The sequence below is a fragment of the Lepidothrix coronata genome, unplaced genomic scaffold, assembly GCF_001604755.1.
Source record: "Lepidothrix coronata isolate B3197 unplaced genomic scaffold, Lepidothrix_coronata-1.0 Scaffold248, whole genome shotgun sequence".
Classification (NCBI taxonomy): domain Eukaryota; kingdom Metazoa; phylum Chordata; class Aves; order Passeriformes; family Pipridae; genus Lepidothrix; species Lepidothrix coronata.
This window is the reverse complement of record NW_016690428.1, coordinates 493,817-516,336: the sequence shown is the minus strand read 5'-3', so window position 1 is coordinate 516,336 and position 22,520 is coordinate 493,817. Positions and strand designations below refer to the sequence as shown.

General features: G+C 40.4%; 1 protein-coding gene across 4 annotated transcripts in view; it reads right to left on the bottom strand.

Moving 5' to 3' along the window:
- The window catches only part of LOC108507271 (glypican-5-like), a 412,210-nt gene that overhangs the window by 93,568 nt on the left and 296,122 nt on the right, over positions 1–22,520 (bottom strand). For all 4 annotated transcript variants that reach the window (XM_017835098.1, XM_017835095.1, XM_017835096.1 and 1 more), the window contains one exon: positions 6,834–6,984. In XM_017835098.1, the coding sequence (XP_017690587.1) occupies positions 6,834–6,984 (151 nt within the window). The remainder of the gene's footprint in view (positions 1–6,833; positions 6,985–22,520) is intronic.

Here is a 22,520-nt window from a genome sequence, read left to right as displayed (position 1 = left end):
TATTCGTAATATTTTTTAATAGAATGTTGGTAAAAGCGCATTACCCTTCAGTGATCTCTAATGGAGTCTCTGATGACTCCTTATACAGAACTACTGCAAACACTTAAGCCCCAAATGTCTTTATCTCGATCTCTCCAATGTTTAATTTCCTCCTACAGAACATGCATTGGAAGGCTTTATACCCTAAGCAACTAAAACACTTTACCTTTTAATTTTGTCTAAAAGGTGCTAAAATGGTAAAAAATGTCTTGCAATTTACATTTCTCTGGTGAAACGGTAAAATTGCAACTCCTCAATTACCATTTTACCTCTTTGAAGGCACCAAAGATAGTACCAAAGCTGTTTAGAGAGTCACAGAGCTGGCACAAGGACTGTTATTCCTCCAGCTACTGTTCTGATCAGCATTAAGAGACAATCCTACAGGGGATGTGTTTATCTGTCATTTGTACAACTCCTGTCTTGAATGAATCTGAGCGGGAGCACTGGCGGTACTGGGAACTCTCTCACCTCAGGTCTAGGAGTGAGAATCTGAAGGAACTGAAATCCCATTCCTTTACACCTCAAACTGTCATGTAAACACTGAGGTTGAGGAAGGATGAGGAATGGTTCCGTGATTCTTCTCCTATGCATTTTCATTGGAATTATACTGTGTAATGACACAGAATACCTTATCCCTGTGTTGGCAGATTATAAAAAGATTTACTCAGGGATAGAGAGGGTGGGAAACCTCTTTCTTTCTCTCTTTCTCTTTTCTTCCCTCCCCTTTCAACACTTTCTCTTCCCACTCTCTTCTCAGAGGCCCCTCTCAGCTGCCCTCTGATCCCATTTGCACAGAGCAGAGCCTGCACGAAATGTCACTGTCACCTACAGAAACTCTTAGCAAAGTGTACCCAGGAGGGAACAGTGGGACACCACTACCAGATCAAAGTAACTCATCTCAGGATCAGATCTCATCAAGTTCAAATAAATAATCAAAATCTGTACTTTTCCTCCTGATTATTCAGGTTTCTTTGGTTTTCTCTGCTCCCATGTCTCTTCCCAAACTCTATCCTACAAGAGAAGCCGAAGCCAGAAATCTGCAGTTGTGGAACTACCACCTGCTTCCCCCACCATGTGCTGAAGGCCCTGGCAGGGTTTGCTTATGGTCCTCTTGACAGAGGCTCATCTTTACCTACCACCCCTGAGTTTTCTTTAAAATCAGACTTACATAAGAGTTTAACCTGTTACTAAGCTGTTTTGTGGATAGAAGGAGGCATTTACACTAAGGGCAATCTAGGAATTGGTAGGCTCTCTGAAAACAGAGTGTCAGATAAAATGTCTTGAGCAACAAAGGTTGTAGAAAAATGGCTTTGTGAGGCAATGGGATCAGGAGGAGGCATGATGGAGAGGTTACTCTAGGCAGAAAGATAGAAGACACTGAAAATGCAGTATTTCTGTGAGCCAGGATCATCTATGAGGATGTGTGGTGATGAGAAGTTGATGAGCGTGGCTGACTGCCAGCAGATATTATGATCTCAGAATATTGATGTTTTGTACTAATAATTACAAAATCAGCAGCTGTACAATTGCATATTTGGATAAATACAAGTGTAAGTGCATCCTGTGACATGTTGAATGGAAATAAGTATGATTAAAATGACAGGTCATACAGTAATATTGATGCCAAGAAAAGAAAGACAAGCTGGGAGAATGATAACATAATAAAGCATAAAAGAATCTTGATACTCAAAAGGAAAAAACTGATAATGAAAACATTCATAAGCCAGAAACATTCATAAGTCAGAAAAATACATTAACTTTCCATAGCTGTTGAGAGCAGATACAAGTTAGACATAAGACAATAAGAAAAAAGAAAATTTACTTTTCTGCACTTGTAAAGGTATTTTGGGGCAAAAACCCCATCCTTCTCATAAGCCCTGAAGAAAAGAATCTATAACCAGGGCAATCTCTTCAGACACTCTGTCTAGAGCAGAAAGATGGACTGAAGCTGGGGAGTGTCTACCCAGCCAAGAAGAAAGCCGGGGGTTCTTGACATCTGAATATGCTAAGTGGATTTGTTATAGATTCCCACTCAGGCACTGAACTGTGACAATAAGCAGGATGTTCAACTGAGACTGCCAGAATCAGGAAGTTCAAAGCCTGGCTGGATGCCACAGGATGTGTTTGCTTACTGAATCCTGCACCAAGAGACACGATTTTAAAGTATTGTATAAAATCTGCTGTGCCTAAGGGCACTTCTTGTTATTCCATGGAAGCCCACCGCTTTTGGGATGGGGACAAAGCAAAAACCCATCTCTGCATGGAGCAGGCAGTGAGCTGGGGGAAGGTAAGACCAATGTCTCCATTTCCCAATGACCTAAAGTTGCAAGGCACGTCAGGTTTGGGGTTAACACATGTCCTACGTGAGGACACGTTGAGCTTTTTGACCCATATAGAGACTCTAACCTCAGGTGGGTGAATCTGGTGCAAAGACTGCAGTCCATGTACACCAGACATTTGGGTTTGTCTGTTCTGTTCAGTGCTGGAGGACCCAAGGGCAGGTTAAACCATGTTTTCCTTAATCTGTGCTGTTTGCTTGCCCTGCCAGCAAGAGAACATCTTTAGTCCAGCACTAGCTACATTCCTAGGACTTTGCAGGATGTTATATAAGTCTCCTCTAGGCAGAAGCTTGGATTAATTTCTGTCCCACACTGGCTAGTGAAACACATGGCTGCACGTACAGTGCAGTGATCCATGCCGGTGAGGAGGCCCAGGAATGCCTGTGTCCTCCATGCACAGACAGGTGTGCATACAGACCCATGGCTAGAGGGCGTATCAGCACAAGCTTTCCTAACCACAGTGCTCCACAACTACCACTCAGCCCAGAGCTCTACAAAGGGCACTTTGCGCTGGCACTAAATGCAGGTTCCTACCTGTGGTCTGAACATTTCCTCCATCTTTGTTGAGTGGCTAATCACCTGATGATTTCCCTGAACAGAGCTCTAATGTTGGTTGTCACTTCTTGGGTGGGGCCTCATGACAACTCACAGCTGTGCAGCACAGCTGGGAATTGGAAATCCCCTGCAATAACTTCCTTCCGCCTTTTCACAGAACAGTCAGAAACATTTTCCTTTTCCCTGAACAGCACGGGCAGGACACAATGTGAATCTGCTGCTGTTCTCTTTTCATGAACAGTAGGACACTCATCCCTCTCCTAAGCAAACATTCCCATGGCTCAATCCCGCAGGGCAATAACAATCCCTGCTCTTTGCCACATTGCCACCACCTTCATTGTCAGGGCTTATGAAGGAGCAGTTCCATCACTGGGCTCAACCCGTGACCAGCTCCATGTCAGTCTGTGGTTCTGGGAGCACTCTGTGTTCAGCAAGGCTCAGCACAGGATGCTGTTTTGCCCTTCTGCCTAGAAACCTGCAGCACTGCAGAGTGCAAACCACAGAGCAACTTCCCCATCCACACGCAAGATTTATATGGCTTACTTTCCTCTTCTTAAATCTCTCCTAACAAAGCTTTGTTCAAAGATGATTCACAGATGTTGTCATTAAAAAGTTGTTCCTTGCCAAAAAATAAATATGGGCCTGCTTGAGAAACTGCTGTTCCCACAGCTTTCCCCAAGAAGAGATACTTGTGGTAACTGGTAGGGCCTGTGAGAATATGACATTTTAAAGCATCTTAAACCATACACAGTTTTCGAAAAGAATGCCAGTTTCCTGAGAATTTATCTCGTAAAATCATTTGGATAAACCCACATGATAATTAAGCCCATTCTGATTGAAGGAGTGATCTTTTTAGATAATGATCAAGCAAACACTTATTTGTAACAAAGAGATAAATAAAAAAAAAGCACTAAATACTGTATCCTAATTAAAGATTTAAAATAAAATTATTAACTGCTATGCAGGCATGATTCTCGAGGACTAGAAGGTGACAAACAAAAGGACAGGATCGTACTATCCAATGCAGGATAAGCTGACATATAGAGATGGCAATCCCCAACCAAACAACCACCAAACCCAAAAACCAGGGAAAAGGATATGAACAGTGACCTGGCTGGAATCGGCATGCACAGAATCACTTACGTGTTTACCTACCCAGGACACACTGGAATCTAAAACCAAGAAGCCTGGCCCTCTGTTACCAGCTTGGAAAAGCCCAGTGGGGGACAGCAACATATCCTGTCTGGGGAAAGCTTTACTAATAGTTACAAGCAGAAACACTTTGACAATGGAAACCCAGATATTGACAAAACTCCTGGCAATTTATTGGTAAAGAAAAGGTAATTTTTATTCTGGGAGTTGGAAAGAAATGAGCATTCAGTAGGTTTTCAAAAACTAAAAGCAATCTGAGTCTTCTGGAATGCTCTTAAGTGGTAAATATAATTTTCATGTAGGTTTCAAATAAGTGACAGATGTAGTGAATTTTTATTACATTTTAAATTCAGCATTTTACCTGTTGACATTGAAATCCTTTCCTCTGCCTTCTGTTTTTCATGGACCTGTTGTTAAAAGCACGACTGCTCTGCCAAAATGTCTGTGTTTGGAAAGGCTTTTATTCCTTTTGTTCTGCTGTATGACTGCAAGCTAAACATGTCCTGATGAGCTCGGTGGCATTTTATAGCCCTTGTTTGTGTCTCACTCATACCTGCTGTAGTCAGTAAGGATATTCCCACTGACATCACCAAGCTTCAAATCAGGGGATTTGGGATTTGATTTGGGATTTAACTTTAGCTTCAATTTGTATCTCAATTCACTCTGTGTTTCAGGCAAGCAGGGAATAGGCAATGTTGTCACGTTCCACTTCCACAAAATAATGGTTAGACGTACTTGACGGGTTTTAGGTTTAGGAAATAGAAGTTCACAGGCTGAACAATTGCAAACACCATCTAACAGACGTGGAACGGGAGGAAATTCAACTAATCTGATGTTTGTTATTCTTTAACATTCTATTAAAGCAAAGCAGCTCTATAATGAGATTACTGCATTTTATCTTTTAATTGTATCCAGATATGCAAAAGAGATTTACTGCTAGTGGCTTGTGTACAGTACAATATTTTAAAGCTAATTATGATACAGCATTACTATTGTCACACAATGAAATACTTATTCTTCTGTTATGAATCAATACCATTTTCTAAAATTTATTGTAATTACCTTTTTAATTGGATATACACCCTGCTAAATTCTGAAACAGCTAGTTTTGGAGATATAATTCTTTTAAATCCAGGATGATATCAGCATAAAGTATTTTAATTAAATAGATTGCAATAAAGGGGCAAAAGAGACATTAAGTAGCTTTCCATTATTAAAGCCAGCTGAAAGTCAAGTCTTCAAAGTGTTCAAGTTTTTATTTTTGAATGCCTGAACTCTGCCATAGTCCCTGTAAGCATGCACACACATCCTCCCGGAACACTGTATTAACAGACTGATTGTTCAGTGAAGAGTAGGTAGCACCTGGCTTTGGTTTGTATTACTCCATATAGAGAGGAAAGCATATTAAAGTATTTATCCTTCCAAATCCCCAGGGTCTAAAACATCTAGCAATCTTTTCATTGCTTATGGATGTAATACAGTACAAACAAAAAAGTTGAGTAAATAGTTTTAAAATAACATTGTGTCACAGTTCTTCTGTTCAAAAATATTGGTGAGCAGATGATGAAAACCTCTACTTGATCTGTTAGTTGCAATTACTTAACCATTTTTAAAAACACTGTCCCCACATGATGGTACCTCATGTACTCTGATCATAATGCCATCCACACAAATTAAAATTCAAGTAGTTATAAGCTGGTGTTGCAAATTAGATGTAACAGTTTGCACATGTTTCAAAGTACACATTTAAGCTTTGTTTCCCTGAGCAAATACTTACAGGAAGAACAACTGAAGTCTTGTCTACAGGTTAATCACTGCATGTCTGCAAATCTTACCTGAGTATGGGATATCTTTCCTCCCCTCCACTCCGTGGCAGAGGGACAAGGAAAAGGCCTTTGTTTATCTCAGCAGCAGTTTAAAACTTACCTGAGTTCCAGCCATCTCAATAAGCATTGCTTTTCAACACTCTTACACCTGTATTTCATCTACTCGCACATCCAATCCACATTATATTGACAGACACTATGGCAATTAAAGCAGTTACATTTTGATGAGCTAAAATGAATCAGAATTTACAGATAGGAGAAACCAATAATGTCAAGTATTCGGAAACACTTTACTACTTACTGAGTTACTAAAAGGATTTAACTACATATTATATTGGCAGTATGTTGGTGGAAGTTGAGTTAGATTCTGATGCTGATTCTACACTTGATGACATATTATCCAAGTAATTCAATGAATAAATATTGCAGAATGCATATCTGAGACTATCAAGAAATTTCACTTAACCACTAGAAAGAAAACCCCACAGTATTTCATGTGTTTTTTCAAGAACATAGACTTTCAGTCAACTCTGTTTGGATCATCCTTCAGCATCATTATGCAATAAATAAATATTTATGTTAACACTTAGTGCACTCCGTAAGGACGTCAATTTTCTATTTATTTGAAGAGCCCACAATATCTAGGAAGGCTCTTCAGTATTTCTGTCATCTAGATTTCATTGCAGATACTATTCACTCTAAATTTAAGTCTTTTATCTGCATGCCAAGTGTTAAATTATATTGGGTTACTGTCTGTATCATTCTATTTTTACTGCAGCTCTTCACAGATTAAGATTCAAATCCTTCGAATTCAGTAGGATTTTGACAGTAATTCAAGCAGGATAAGTCTGAGCTCTGTCCATCTAATTGAGACATTTATGAATTCCCAGGCTCTGCAAGCACTAACAGAAATGGTGTTTACCTGCTGTGGGAATCCTGTCCCCGGATCCTTGACAACCATCCTCATCATCACAATCTCCGCTCGACTCCACCTCTCCACTTTTTCCTCCCCCACTGCCAGCGTCTCGGGAAGCCCATCTTTCCAGTTTCAATTTGGCCTTCTCAGCATCCAGCTGAAAACAGAAGAAGCAACAAACCAACAATGGTCAGAGTATTTACAAAGCTCCCACCTCTGGTCACCATCTGGTTCATAAAGCAACAAGCATTTCTCACTTTCTCACTTGCTTTCAAGAACAGGTCCTCCAGTTGGAGGTTCTTCCCGGCAATGACATCCAAATATTTTGGAACAGCAGACTATACCATCAAATATTCTTCACCACAGATGACCAGGGGCACTTATCATCAAGCTTTTAACTGAAAACATCACATCTACCACTATCATCACAGGGAGTGCTGTTCCTACAGCTTTTCCTCTTGGAAACCATAGTTGGGAGATAATTGGTTAATGATGGTACAATGTGCCAGCTGTCCTAGGACATATTTTGAGGGTTTTTTTACAGTTGAACACCACAATATACTTTACAACCTTTGAAGAGTTGAAAGCATTTGCTACTTTTCATGATGGACTTGGTCACTTGGACACCTTGGCTCCTGGATATGACTTTTAAGATGGTGCCATTTAAGATGCCTGTACCAACTGCAAGTTGTTCTTTAAATGCCACTTGAAATATATTTCTAGGACTGAGCACAGAATAAGAAAACCTTTTCTAGAATAAATCTAAATGGATCATACTAGGTCACACTTGCTCTAACAACATCCTTACTCCCCAAAGTCAGCTTTTTGATCTTTAGATAACTCTTTCTCCTGCTGTCACCATGAATTATTAGCACTGTGGGAATAAATGATTTTTTCAGTTCACTGGTAGTTCCAAAAGATGAAAAATCCCGTTACACTGGCAGTGAATCTAAATCTAGCCTGTGGAGAGCACATCGAGAGCAGCACTATTTGAGAAGAAAAAAGGTAACTGCCTTAGACTAATAAATTATTATAAGGCAAATATTTATCAGGCAAGGAGGATTCAAGAGAAACCTGAACCTTTCCCCCACAGCTGAGGAGCACCGACCAAATGCAAAGACTTTGTACTGCTTCTCAAAGACTCTGTACTGCTGTCAGATTCTGGATCTATCCAATAACCTTCATCATAAGGATCTTCCTCCCAAAGTATTGCAGATACATTGCAGGCTTTGTGATCTGCTTCATCTTGGAGGACTGATTGTTCTTGGTACTGAGCAAAACGTATTTGGAAATGTAGCTACTTTGAAGATTCAAACACATTTCACATGGAAAAGGCTGAGAGCTGTGGGAGGAACTGGAGCACAGGGCTAATACAACTTTATTAACCAGGCTGAAAGGATGATGATGGATGCAGCAGTTTCTCTGCAGTGGGAAGTTTTGTGTGATAGTTTCCTTCTTCAGACGCTGTGAGCTGCCATCCTCCACTCTGGGCTGACAAATGCTTGGATCAGTGCAACAAAGATCCTGTTCTGTGGAACAACAGATACCAACTTCTATATGCCAGGACTCAGGAAATTTTTCACCCTTTCACTGAAGAGATCTGTTTGCTCATTCTGAAGACACAAATAGCTTCCCATAGTGCAGTGGGAGGAGAGGGTGGGGACTCTAGTGGAGACTCTCTAATTTTACTGCATGACTGTTTTTCATAAACAAGTTGCCTAATGCCGAGCCTTGTTATTCACAGCCTAAAGACTGATGTCATGGCAATACAAACAAACATTTTGTTAAACAATTAGAAAAATTTGCCTATGAGGGAGAAAGATAGCTCAGTTCTTTCACAGATTTATTACGTCTTGACTGTATTAGAAAAGACTCATTCATTCTTAGTTATAAGTCTTCAGAATGAAAAGAAATGGCTAAGTAGCAAACAGAATGGACACAAAATTTAATAAAGGCTTTTAATGACTGCTTGTAAGTCAGAGCAGGAGTGTTTACTCCCTGTTAAGATACTCTTTCTTTTCAAAAATTTGATTTCATTCATTGCCCGTGGCTCAAATCCTGACTCCTGCTCCAAACAAGTAATACTTGAACCAAATGGGCACCACCTCCAAAAAGGAAGCTGAGCCTTCCCACATGGTGCACTGGAGCAGTTCATATGCTTCTGGGTTCTTAGTGCCTCCACTGCAGCAAGAAATGAGCTGTAGCCCAGATCTGCATCTTCCCTGGATTACTGAACGTGCACCCACCTCTTTTTTGGCCTATTAGCAGAGATTTCCACCAAATTACACAGAGCCCTTATATACAAGTTCAGTATCACCATATCACCACTGAACATCAACTCAGGTACAGGCTACCAACCCTTTTCACCTTCTACACCCTTTCCCAACCTCTACCAACAACTTTTCTGTCCTGTGGCTGCCATTTACCTGGAATGATGGACCAGAGCCCAACCTTCTGCACTGATACAGTGCAGCCACTTTAGTGAGGAGCTCCAGACACACCATGGAGCTCTGCTAAGAACGGAATGTCACCATTTCATAGTGACTTGTGATCCAGCATCTTTCTCTTTTCCACATTCTGAAGGAACACTTGTCCTTTGGCTACCACCACAGTATTTTAGTAAGACCATTGTTTTATTGTGATAGCAAAGCTTACACCAGCATGTCTCCATCTCCTTTTTTCACAGAATAATAGAAACCTTTCTCAAAAGGTCTGAGACTGCACCAAAATACCACAGATTGCATCAGGATGGACTAGGATGGTGAAGCTTTAGGGTATCGTAACGGAAGCCATTAACCTTCATTTTTTTAATCTACAGGTCCCCAAGATGGCTGTGGGTAGGGAACTGGAGGTCATCTGAAGGTTCAAGTCATCTTCAGAGACAGCCAAGTTAAAAACCCTGAACAATTCTCCAGGCTGCTGTCACCAATCACTAAAGCTTTCTGCTTGCCCACAGATGGCTACAGAGAGAACCACAGTCCCTTGCTCATATTTAACACTGGAGAGCAGAGACTGGAGTCAGTCGTGGCATTTCTATCATTGCTTAAAAGCCACCCTTAAAAAACCTTATTTTGCTGACTTATACCCCCCTGCTGACGCATAATGCCATCTACCCATCTCTGGCAACACTGCACAACAGCTCCAGCCTGGGAGCGCTGTGTTTTGATGATGAGAATTGATGCCTTGGTTAAATAATTGCAATGAATTTCAGTCTGAGCACTGGAGCTTGTGTCTTTACCTTCACAAAGCAGAAGGTATCTGCTGCCTAAGACTCCAGGGTATACTGGAATCTTAACAGCTTAAAAATTAAGTCCTCAAGTTTTTGCCACAAGTAAAAGGTAATTTTTTTCCTCTTGAAAAAGTTATATAAATAGATCAATAAGATTTGTACAGCCCAACTGAAAACCAACTCAAATCATGAATTTTCCCAGCTGCAATAGGCTTTGTATCAGGTTCATAAACCTCTGAAGCGTTTCTGAGAAACTATATACAGTGTTTCTGTGAGAAATCTTTAATATCTGGCTCAGCTGAAAGGTAAAAATCACATATCACTATTTAGCTCTGAGTCAGATACAGAAAACTCTCCACATGCATTTTATTTATTCCAGCAAAGGTCCCAACCTTAAGTGACATTAAAAAGAAAAAAAAGTTCTGCTGACATAAGGTTTTCTGGAGAAGAGAGAATTCATATGAGAGTGGCTCCTGTCTTTCTCCCCTATTAATAGTTGATGATGTAGCACACGCATTCCCAGTCACATGACAGAGTCCTTCAGACTTCAGAGGCTTCAAAGAGTCTGTGACACACAACCCCTGAGCCTTCTACAGTAAGTTTAACCCTAATTCTCACTCTGATCTCACATGTGTTAGAATATATATTCATTCTCATGAAGGCACGTTCCAGTTGAATACTGCCACAGTTAACAAAATAATATCTGTTTCTCTCCATGAAAACCATTCTTTAAAAGTGCCAATTTCTACCCATTTCATTGATCAGTCTATTTTCTGAAGGGTCGGGTGTATCTGAGAGGATGACTTCAAACTGCGGATAATAACCTCATTTCATCAGAAAATAGGTTTCAAAATTATATTTTGCACCACAGTTTCAGACTTCTCAGGCCAGCAAACATAACAATGAAAATCTAAGAGAATACTCTTTTTAAATGAAGCCACTTAAAAGTTGTGTGCTTGGAATATTCAGAGACAAATTCCACATAATCATTGCTCCTAAGGGATTTGTTAATTAAGTTTTCAACATGACTGATTATGAATGCTTTTCCTCTCTGAAGAGGCAGCTTTGAGGTGAAATCTGCCTTGTGTCCACTCGTCACGTGAGCACATGTATCACTTGCTGGTGTTTCCACTGTGATTAAGAAATGGTTGTTTATAGGCTGCATTTAGAAAATCTAAGCTCAGAATGATCTTTTCTCAAGGTACTTACAAGTAGCTGCCTTTTTAAAAGGGCTTTAGTGACATAAATATGATCTGCAGAGACAAAGTGTTTTGCCAGCTTATGAACAAATAATGCACAAAGCCTAATCTTGAAAAGAGTCATAAATGACTCAATCCTTCCATTCATTTTTTCAAAAATAAAAATAAAAAATCCTTTCTAAACCATTATTAGGTCAGAAATGACTACAACTGGAAAAGACAATGTGCCTTTGTTTCTGGCCTCTTATATACATTTTTTGTTAGGAACTGACATACTGCCTTAGGCATAAAGCTGCATTTTACTGGTGCCTTGTGACTGAGCAGATGTTCTGTCATTTCACAAAACAATAGCAACATAACAAATTTTAGACATAACTGCCATATATATATGCTTATTCCAAGTGGGACCTCTCCTTTGAGATAATGTTTATGGTTAATTTTCCTCCACTTATGCTCTTACCTCCTTTTTAAAAGCATCTGGCACTTGCTTTTGCTTCTTCTTCTCATGGTTATCTGGTGTTCATATATTACAGCATAAATAAGGAAAATAAACTTATTTAGCTTCAATTTTGTCAGACATTCCCTCTGGTTTGTTTTTCCTTGGTCTCTATTTCATAGAAATCATAAAAAAAAGCCTGACATATTATTCCCTTCTAGTTTCTTCAGGAAGTAGTGCAACTCCAGGAGGTAGCAGCACCCAGCTCCTAAATCCTTTTATTTATCTGAAGGAAACAGATATCCAACCTCTTGCAGCAACCAACATCCCCAGCCTTCCTTCTGCTGTGTTTATTCAGATCCTTACAATAACCTTTGCATGACACATCCTGCTTTACAAGTCACCTGTACATATTACAATAATTTAACTGAACAGTTATACATAATTTATGTGACATGGTTACAGATTGACAATGGGGTCACAATTTTATTCATGTCCCTCCTGACTAGACTTTTTCAACTTGGGAACTCGATCAACACTGGTAGATTCCTTTGTTCTGTGTTTTTGGCTCTGGCCTAAGCACCTCACATTTACTCATACTGATATTTGTATTTATTGTCTATGCCAATGCTCCTGGTCTCTTCTCTCTCTCTCTCTCTCTCTCTCTCTTTCTCTCTCTCTTTCTCTCTCTCTCTCTCTCACTCTCTCTTTAAAAATAAATATAAATATGTGTGTTTGTATATACATATAAACTGAAGGGGGAAGGCTCTCCTCAAGTACATGGAAACACAAGTCTTGGACTATGTGAGCCCAAGAAGTAGGGACTGACACCCCCCTTTCATCCTCTGCCCCAGTGTATTTTCACTTGAGCAATTTTCACACAGCAATTTCAGAGTTCTTTTTCCATTTTTCTAGGGGGGGGTTTCAGGTTTTTTTGTTTGTTCTCCCATCAGGTTGCTCAGGTTGCCTGAAGCACTCTCATACATGAAATGGCCCATGCCTAGAATAACCCTACAACAACCCTCCCAGCTCTGTTAACTGTGCTCTGTATTTGTTTGTGACATTGCAGCTGCCCGTGGAGACATCTTTTGGATCAACTGCACCAGTTTCTAGTTGAAGGTAAGCTCCAAAGGTGATGCAGAACAATTTCTGGTTGAGGTTATGTTGCAAAGGTACATGTTGTTTTTCATCTTCTGCTTTATTCTAGAAGTCTTTTGTTCAAAGTATCTTAAATTTGACCAACCCTCCCACTGTGTTTCTGAGCATCTTCAGTACGAGCTGTACATCTTTTGAGAAGGTTAGAACTTGCCTTCTGACTTTATCCATCTTTTTCAAGTCAAAGAGCTGAGGAAGTTGGTGTTTTTATTTGTTTTTACTTGCTTTTATTCCCATTAAATCACTAAATTACTGCTTTCAGAAACAGCATCTGTATTCCTACAATGGATTTAGCTTCTTATGATTTCAGTGGAAGTTTCTTGCAACAATTTCTTTCTTTTCTATACATGTGTCCCTCCTAATTTTATAGCCCTAACTTCTCCACACACACTTTCCAATCCTCTGTCCCTGAGGCTTTGTATTTGCATATGTCTGTCTCTACCTGTGATTAGTTTTTGTTCTCCTGGTTTATGCAGATTGACTCATTACCCTCCTCCATATAATTTTATTGCCAGATCACACAACGGATACCTAAAGAATCCACACTTTCACTTATCTTTGAATACTTTTGATTTCTCCTCTGTGTCCTTCCCCTAATTTGGCTGTTTCCTCTGATTTCCTGGATCATCCAATGCAGATCCACACTGCACAGCAGAGAAGTCTAAAGCATTTATTTCTCTCTTGGCTGATTACAAATGTAACAGAATTATTTCAGCAGGGATCTAAGATGGTTTTTAGAGATTCACCTTATTATATTGTGGCATTAATGCATCTGCTTTTGATGTTTATGGTTTCTGTTTTTCAGCGGCTTATTAAAGGTGAGCATGCTTCTAGAAGAGTGCCAGCACCAGGAGCAGCTTAATGTTCACTAAATTAAATTACACAAGCTACATACATTCTCATATTTACTGATTATCCTGTGAAGAAGCAACAAGAATGTGCACCCACAGAATCTTATCACTTCACAGTAACAGCTTGGGTAAACTGTCACCCAAAAAGTATTAACTGTGAATGATGTAAAGTGAGCACAAATTTAAAAAAAAAAAGACTTATTCTAGTTAATAATGTGCTTTAACCAAGCACAACAGATGTTTAAAGACAATTAAGAAAATCTGATTTACATTCAGTAAGCCAGCTGGGGCAAGGAAGCAAACAGACACCTCTCCTTGATGTCTTTTCTTGGTGTTGGGCTGTAACTTTTTGGTATTAAGTGATGCACTAAAGATGATCTTTCTGGTCTGGTATCTAGTGGGTCTAACTTAGACACAGACCCTGGGTTAGTCCCTGCCACAGGTAGGAACTTCACCTTTAGACAGCATAGTGCAGTCTTTCAAAAAATAAAATTGCAGGATATGCAGTTTGAAAATAGAGCATATGGCTAAAAAACCTGTTGTGTTACATGAAGACTTTTTGCATCTTCCTAAAGTAAAAAAAAAAAAAAAAAGATGAACAATTGTAATAAGTTGTAATAAAACTGTAGCATAAACATAATTATTGGTGAAGAATAGGCAAGAGTTGCTTACAAAAGACCTTTGACCCGTCAAAATAGTTCGTTTGTGGGACAGGGTTGCTGAGAGTGTGCATGTCTGACTGGTGGATGGCTGCATCTGCAGGACCTGCCTGAATCAATCCGGGAGCAGAGTTGCCTGGGATGTCAATGAGCTATATGTGGTATTCAAGAGGTCTCTTCCAGACTACCATCCTGTATCTCTACACTCCACTAGTTTCTAATATTAGAAAATTGATTTGTAAAATCAAAATCACAAACCAGAACCACCTCCATTAGCCATTAGGAGTGGGGTTTTTTTCCCTTGCTTCTTTGATTTCTATATGGGAAAATTGTGTCCACATAGCAAATTATTTCCATTCTTTCTTCTAGGCTAAGAATGAAGCCTCTTAATTGTGCCTGAAGTCGAAATGTGGCTCAAAAAATGTATTAATTATTACTGGGGCTTAATGTGGTTTACAAATGTGCTCTTTAACTCAGAGCTCTGACTCATCAGGGTGTAGATGTCTAACAATAGCCAAGGACTTCTGCCTGATCAGACTTGGGAAGTGTGAAATGAGAAGTGCCTGCAATCAGGAGGCTGGTCACACTCCATCAGCCCTGGAATGGCACCCTTCTGATAGGCTGCATGTTTTTATGGGTTAAGTGAGTAAACAGTGGCCAATCTGAATTATCTAAGGAACAGAGCCAACCTTTCTCCTTGCTCTGTACTCAGACAGCAATTACCTTTGTTATTTGCTGAGGAAAATGTTCATGACATGCTCCAGTGCATGTTAATTCTGTTTCATGTTCTTGTATAATTATCTGTTTCCAAGCTCTATGTTGGTGAACATCATTTTCATAGAATGAAAAGTTTGACATTTCATTGGAAAGACTTGAGAACAATCAAAGTCTCTCATTACTTGGTAGTGCTCAACAGACCCAGGCTTTGGATTTGATGTTTCATGTTAAAACATGACAGAAGCAGTGATCTGCTTAGTCTCCTCTGCACTGAAACACAATATGAAATAAAGTTACAGAAAATATGGTAAGAAGATGGATAATGGTGTTTGTCATCCATTTAACATGTACCAGTGTTGGGAGCTAAATCACCAGTTATTCACTATACAAGCTAACTAGCTTTAATAACACTGCAACCCAAACCCACATATAAAAATAATCCTACTGTCTCAGAAGCTACCAGACTTCTCTGAAATCTTGAATATCACATTTCTAAATATGTTGCATCATTTAGAAGGTGCCACATACACAGGAAAAGAAAGAGGGGGAAAAAAGGATTGGAGCCTATGCTGCTATGAATCAGCAAACTGAATTCTGCAGAGCTGCTCCAATTTATTCCACATGAAGGGCCAGCCCAGACTTTTCTCATTTGGGAAAGTGTGGTGGTGTAACGGAACAGACAAATGCACTTCATGTTGCATGAGTCTGACAGAAGAAAAGACAATCTTTCCAGATGTTGCACTCCAATGGTTTCACAGTAACATCTGAGGACATGACTGAATGCTTTTGCTAAGTCACTTTTATTTAGAAAGGGAAGAAGAAAGAAGAAAAGATACTTCTGCAAGCAGCAGCTGCCACTGAAGCTTTTTTCCTGTGGCTTTTCCTATGGCTTTTCTTCTCATTGGTGGCTTCCATGGAGGGTTCTCTGCCGTCACAAAGATTGAGTTCACAATAATGTATTTTTATCACTGAGTCTCGCTCCTCACTGAACTCGGGATCTGTTAAATTTGATTAAAAATGGCTAAAGGGCAAAAAAGGTGCAGAGGGAGTGGCAAGGCTGAGAGACAGGGACACAGCAGAGCACATTAGATAAGCTGTGTTTGTTTACAAAACCAGGTTAAAATGCAATGTAAGGGCAAACAATCAACTGTCCTTGGCAGATCACCAGTAAAATTTCTGGAGAGTAGGAGTTCTTTCTCTGACAGCAGGTTTGCTCTTCCCCTTCAAAGGTTTAAATTCTGTTCAGGCTCGGAACAGGCACAGTAAGTGGAAAAAGGTCATTGCATAGGTTTTCCTGGACTATCATCTGCTCTTACTGCCTTCTTGAGAGCCACTAACAAGATAATATGATCACAAAGATCAAAAGCTCTCTCGTGGTGCACAAGGGAAATTGATAACCACATTCTCCTGTGCTGTATATCCCTATAATTCAGAGCTGGGAACTGGCCCACATTTACCAGAGATGTAAAATGGCTTTGAAATGTCTTTCTTTCTCATTCACACTATATAAATTCACACTGATATTTCCAGGGAGAGGACAGGAATGTTCAGAACAGGGCTCTACACTTGTGCTACCAGCACTTTACTGCAGAGTTCATTTAAGCCATTTCAGCACATACATGCAACAGTCATTTATCCTGATGTTTTACATTTTACACTTATTATTTCCGAAGGTATTCTCTATAAGTGACAAAGTTCCCTCTTAATCAATTAGAATAATTTTCACTGAAGTATCTTCTGAGATTTCTGAAGTTTCTCCATTCCATTCTTCATGTCACCAAGAATTTAATTTTTTATTTAATTAAAACAATCATCCTATTTTCTCCAATGGTGGGTTTAAACTAGATTCTACTCTTGTACAGCTCTGTAGACCTTACCTAAATTTCAAAGCAGTGTTCAAAAAGAGCAAAGAAAAGATGTCAGCTCTACTAAAGACAGGAGAGGGCTCTGGACAGGAGCTGGCTTCTGTTATTGTAAAGACCTAGTCTGGAATAGGTGAACACCCAGCAAAATAACCTGAGTGCTACCACTATAAGAGAATCAGTGTAAAACAAAACATTCTACTGTTACTGTTTTCCCCCTTCTCAGCCAAAAGCTCCCCATTTCATTTGTATTTAATCCTTCTTGCCAGTTCCTCTTCATTGCTTGCTTGTGACCCATGCCTCTTGTTTTTGCCTTCTCATGGAACAGCATCCTCTTTCCTGCCTAAATATGATCATACATTCAGCTGAGCATGAGGATTCTTGGTCACTTCTGCTTGAATGTATTATTCAATTTTACATGTGGAAGCTGTTCTTCCACTGGAGGCCAGTCCCTCCTGGACTCCAGCAGCTCTGCCCAACAGATTTACACTGAAGACCTGCGAGATTCAATCATCTCCCCTGTTTCTCTTCCCTGCCTTAGACTTCTGAAGAATGAGGCTTGCCTGCTCTTTCATTCTGCTCTCTCACAGTTTTTGTACCACTGTATATCTTCCTTTATGCAGGGATTCTCAGGGGAAACAAGGAGGAATCAACTCCATTGACCATCAGTAAGTTTCCCCACCATCCAGGAACTCCTAGATGAGCTTGTCAGCAATACAGCGCTCTAGAGGAGCAATGTGGACTGGAAAAGCTCAGGCATTTTCATGGACAGGTATGTTACTCAGGGACCACTAAGACGTCTCCAGGAAAGCTCATATTCTGCTTGTAAAGCATCCCATGTGGGCTGCCTGCCCTGGCTCACTGCTGGCTCTGGTCTCCTGTGAGTGAGCTATGATTAGTACTAAGTGCTGGCATTTTGTACCCATGTCCTACTTTGCTCTCACTTAATCGTGGCCTGAGACAGCAGCAAGTATCAGTAAACACACACATGGATAAGCTGTTGCTTTAAAACAATAAACTAAGGGTGAGAGGGAAGGATTTTAGAACTGACAGCACACACTGCACCCATCAGCATTCTTTCTTGATGAGGCGCTACCACCGCAGTGAAGCACAAGTTGTGGCATGTCTCACTTCCACGGCAGCTCAGAACAGCCTCTCTCCCTGTGCATCCAACCCCATACGGGTTTTCACACGCAGCTCTGGGAGGTATGATTATTTGGGATGACAAAGGATGAGCCAAGCAAGAAAAGGCAGACTCCTGTGCCCTTGTCTTCTCATCCGACGCCTGAGCAATCACATTACATAGCCTTGATTTTGCCTTGGGCGTTCTCCTAACCACGAATCACGAAATACAAGGCAGAGATGGCATGAAGAGACTATGAAGCACTTACCCTTCTGGCACTGTGGCTTCCTCTCCCTCCCTAGGGCTTAGACATGGCTGTGCTGAGCCCTGAGTGCTGGCTGCTCTGGCAGCAGCCACACACACTAATGCTGGTTGTAAGTGAACTGGAAAGGAACAGGAGTCCCTAAAGAACCCCCATCATGACTGCTATATCTAGGGGAGTTGTTTGGTCTGGGTCTTTTAAGTATTTCTACTATATTTAGCTGCTGAAACATAACATGAAGTATAGCAAGAACCCCGCTGTGTATTTGGTCATCTGATCCTAATTAGGCATGAAAAAGAAGGAATCTATCTTTAGTTTAACTTCAAAGCCAAGGCCATGCTTCTTACTGTCAGGCAGGTAGGACTTGCAGTGATAGGCTGTGATTACAACTGCGGGGGCACACACCCGGTGGGAAATCTAAGGCAGCTGGAAAGGCTCAGCAGCACTAATGCTCCCTCTCTCTCTTTGGCTGGTGTGTAAGCTGTGGGGCAGGCTAGAGCTATTCATCCCCATTACTGTGACATCCTGAATGACTGCGAAATTAAAGTCTGTTTACTGATTTCAGTCAAGGTCATCTCAAAAAAATCCCCCTCTTCAGCCTCAAGTCCTCCCCGTGCTGTCACAGGGCTGAACATGGTCACCAGCGCGCACAGGTACGCAGAGACAGCGGTGCTACAAGGCTGTTTATGTAGGAAAGTGGGCAAAAAGCCACTGTGAAAATCACATTTAGATCTACCTCCATCAGCTCTGCTGAGCTCTATGTCACCTTCCCCACAGCTTTACCTGGGCTCCTGTATGACTGCAAGTTCTGAAGGGACTGCCTACTCTTTTGGATTTACTACCCGCACAGAGGGCTGTTCTTAGTTGGCCCCTTAATAAACATGATTCATCATAATAATTAAAAGGATATCTCCCTGCTTTTGGTTCTTTTATTGCTGTACAGATGGTAGGTGTTTTTTTACTGTTTTCTTTTCTATGCTGGGTTTTTCTTTTGAGTCTGATCTCACCTTGTCCCCAGTGCAGTGTGTGTATACATCAGACAATAAGTGCAATTTTAATACAGGGAATGGTGCTTAATTGTGCCCATTTTTATACATCGTGTTTCCTCTCACCCCCCTGACTCATTATTCTCCAGGTAAGTTATATCACGACAACACATATTGCAAATCTTACTGTGACTATTTAAATAGATGGTATCCTAATTCTTGTTCTCTTCAGCTGGTTTTTGTTAAAAGAGATGGCAATGTGGAACAATAATAAAGGACCTTCTTGTCAAATTTTGTCTTCAAGGAGGCTTGGATTAATATGAAGCACAACAGCTGAGGTATCTGTGTTTTGAAGGGCTCGAGAGACTTTTTAATTGTCACAATCTGTTGTGCCTCTCAGATCTCTTTGTGAAGATGTTCAGCATGGTGTGTGTTTTGCTGATGAGCCATTCTTTATCTTGTAACGAAGAAATGTTTTGTCTTCCGCCAGGCATTAGAGCCACTGATATTTAAATTTTTAAGAATGAGAAATGAAAGAATACTAACAAAAGAATGAAAAAAGCTATGACAACAGTTGTTAAAACATCATAAGGTGGTGTTTTACTATTTTATTATTATGTTTTGTTTATCTCTCTTCTGTGCCTGCGCCAGGAGCCCGGGAGTTTTCTTTCAACAGATTTTCTAGTCTAATAGTTTCTAGAAAAAGGCAGTTTATTACCTCCAGAAAACCTGTGTTCCTATGGGCTATGTCCATATGTTTTATATATTCTTTCTTTGGATCTACAGTGGATGTTTTACATTAGTGGCCTCTTTCAAAAGTTCCCATCTTTAAGATGCCTCTACATGATCTTGATACAGTGGAATATGCAGCAATAATTGATTACTCCCTCTGATTCTTGTTAGTATTCTATCCAAAATGAGAATTTATCTCACAACACAGGTGGAACTAACTTTGGAGCAGAAAACTTTCATAGATGTTTATTTTTTATTAATAATAAATCATACCTGTGTTATCTCTGCAGTAATCTAACACTTAAAATAAATGGCCCGTGCAGAGCAGACCAGGTCACTGTTCACTTGGCCTTACTGTTTCTAAGGAAGGGGTAACTGACTGAAGCAACCATATTTTGTTATAATTTTCAGGAAATCTCCCTTCTCCCTATTATACTTCTCCCACACCCTTCTCATGAGTAATATACATCATTGATATACACCCTAGGGCTTCTCCTCCGACATGCACCCCATCTCTGCTGAGCTTTCCCAGGCTTGTGTCTCTATTCCCCCCTCACACCACTCGGGGGTTATTTCTTCCCCTTTACCTGATCTCACACAGACACTTTACTCTACCTCCTCTCCCTGCCTGCAAAGCCTTCAACACTCCACTCTGCTTCTCACATCTACTGCAAGTCCTTTTATTCAGCTATGAAAGAGTGGAAGTACTTGGGGTGCTGATCTGGAGTTGCTGCCATTGTCAACTTTTTTTGTAGTACAACTCCCTTGTATATTGTCTTCTAAACTGTGGTGTTCCTGATACTGGGAGCATGAATTAATCTCGTTTAACTCTTTGGAAGTTAGTGCAGCTTGCAAGATCAGAACCAAAACACTCTCAGGCTACACATTTTCTCAGATCATATTAGTCAAGAAATTTTTAGTTTCTTGTTTAAGTGCCAGAACTGCCAATGTAAGGTGAGGAATAATGATCTACCTCCAGAATGGCGTTTAATATTTAATAGTCCATGATCACTATTTAATTTGGACCAATCCCATACTGTATGTTGTAGAGGTCCCTCTCTACTGTTCCACATGTGTTAAATATTTTAGATATTTCAGCTTTATATTTATGTAGTTGAGGTGGAGTATAATAAAGTCTGTTAAAATCAAGAGTGTATGAGGTTATATTGGGTATTCTGAGAAAGACAGATTTAGCAAGCTTAATGGAAACCATTCACTCCTCTATTGAGACGTCAGATTTGTTTCTCACAGTTTAGCACATTATGTTTAACTCTGTTCTTTCCATCAAAGGCAACTGATGTTTTCTAGCAACACATTCCGGCATGGTTTCCTTCTTAGCTCCTATTTCTCCAGAATAAATTAATACCACAGACAGAGGCCTGCATGTGAAAAAGATTATTCTGTATGCAAAATGACGTATCTATAAAAACATAAAGGAGCACAACTTACTGTCTACATATACTGGAATCCTCGTAACTTCCTTCTGGGATTCTTGTTAACATTTGGGAAACACATTTCCATCCTGGCTCACAACTAATATGGTTTTTCTAACCCTTTAATCAACCAGGAATAATGGCCAGTCTTCGCGAGCGAAGATTTGGGAAAGGTCATTAACCCTTCGAGCCTGCGCAGTGGATTTTTTTAGTTAGACCCAGCGTGCGCTGAACTGAGCCCACCCTTTAATCCTGAGGTTCATCTGCCGGGGCCGAGTGAAACTCGGACAGTGGCAGTGAGGGTCTCAGAATGTAGGTTTGTTTAGAGTGACCTTCTCTTAGATGGATTGCCTCACAGGGCTAACGAGCTCCATCTGCCCGGGGGGCCGGGAATCGAACCCGGGTCGCAGCGGTGAGAGTCCTGCACCCTAACCACTGGTTAACACCACAGCAATATGTCAGTTAATGTTCCACCTCATTTTCAGCAAACAGTTCCACAAAGCTTGAATATCATTAGGTGGACAAAGCACTACAGATGTGTCTCTGCCGTCCACAGTTCTCCACTGTCAGTAGTTTTGACAAAATTGAAGCTTTCACCCTCAAGAGAGACTCCTACCCTCAAGCAGGAAACCAAAGGCCAAGATCCTTAATGATATGCCGGGCAGGTTTAGATGGGTGAAGACAGCAGTATTCTCAGATGATGTTCTCATGGTTACAATTGTGGACACTACAGTCTTGGAAGCAACTGAGAAATGAAGACCCAACCAACAAAATTGGTAACAAATCCCACTGTCATTCCTCACTAGCAAGCTTTAAAGCCATCTCACTAGGCAGCGACACTGCTGCCCTCTAGGTAAGGCCTAATGATTAAACTGGATGACATGAACTTGGAATCTGAGCTGTGCTATAGCGAATATCGTGCACAGACAGCTGGGGGGGGAAGCAAGAACCCACTAAAAAGAGACAGACATCTACTATTTCCTATCATTTACATTCTTAATCTTTAAACCAAACTTCTGCTTTATTTATTTGGGCAATTAAGCAGATTA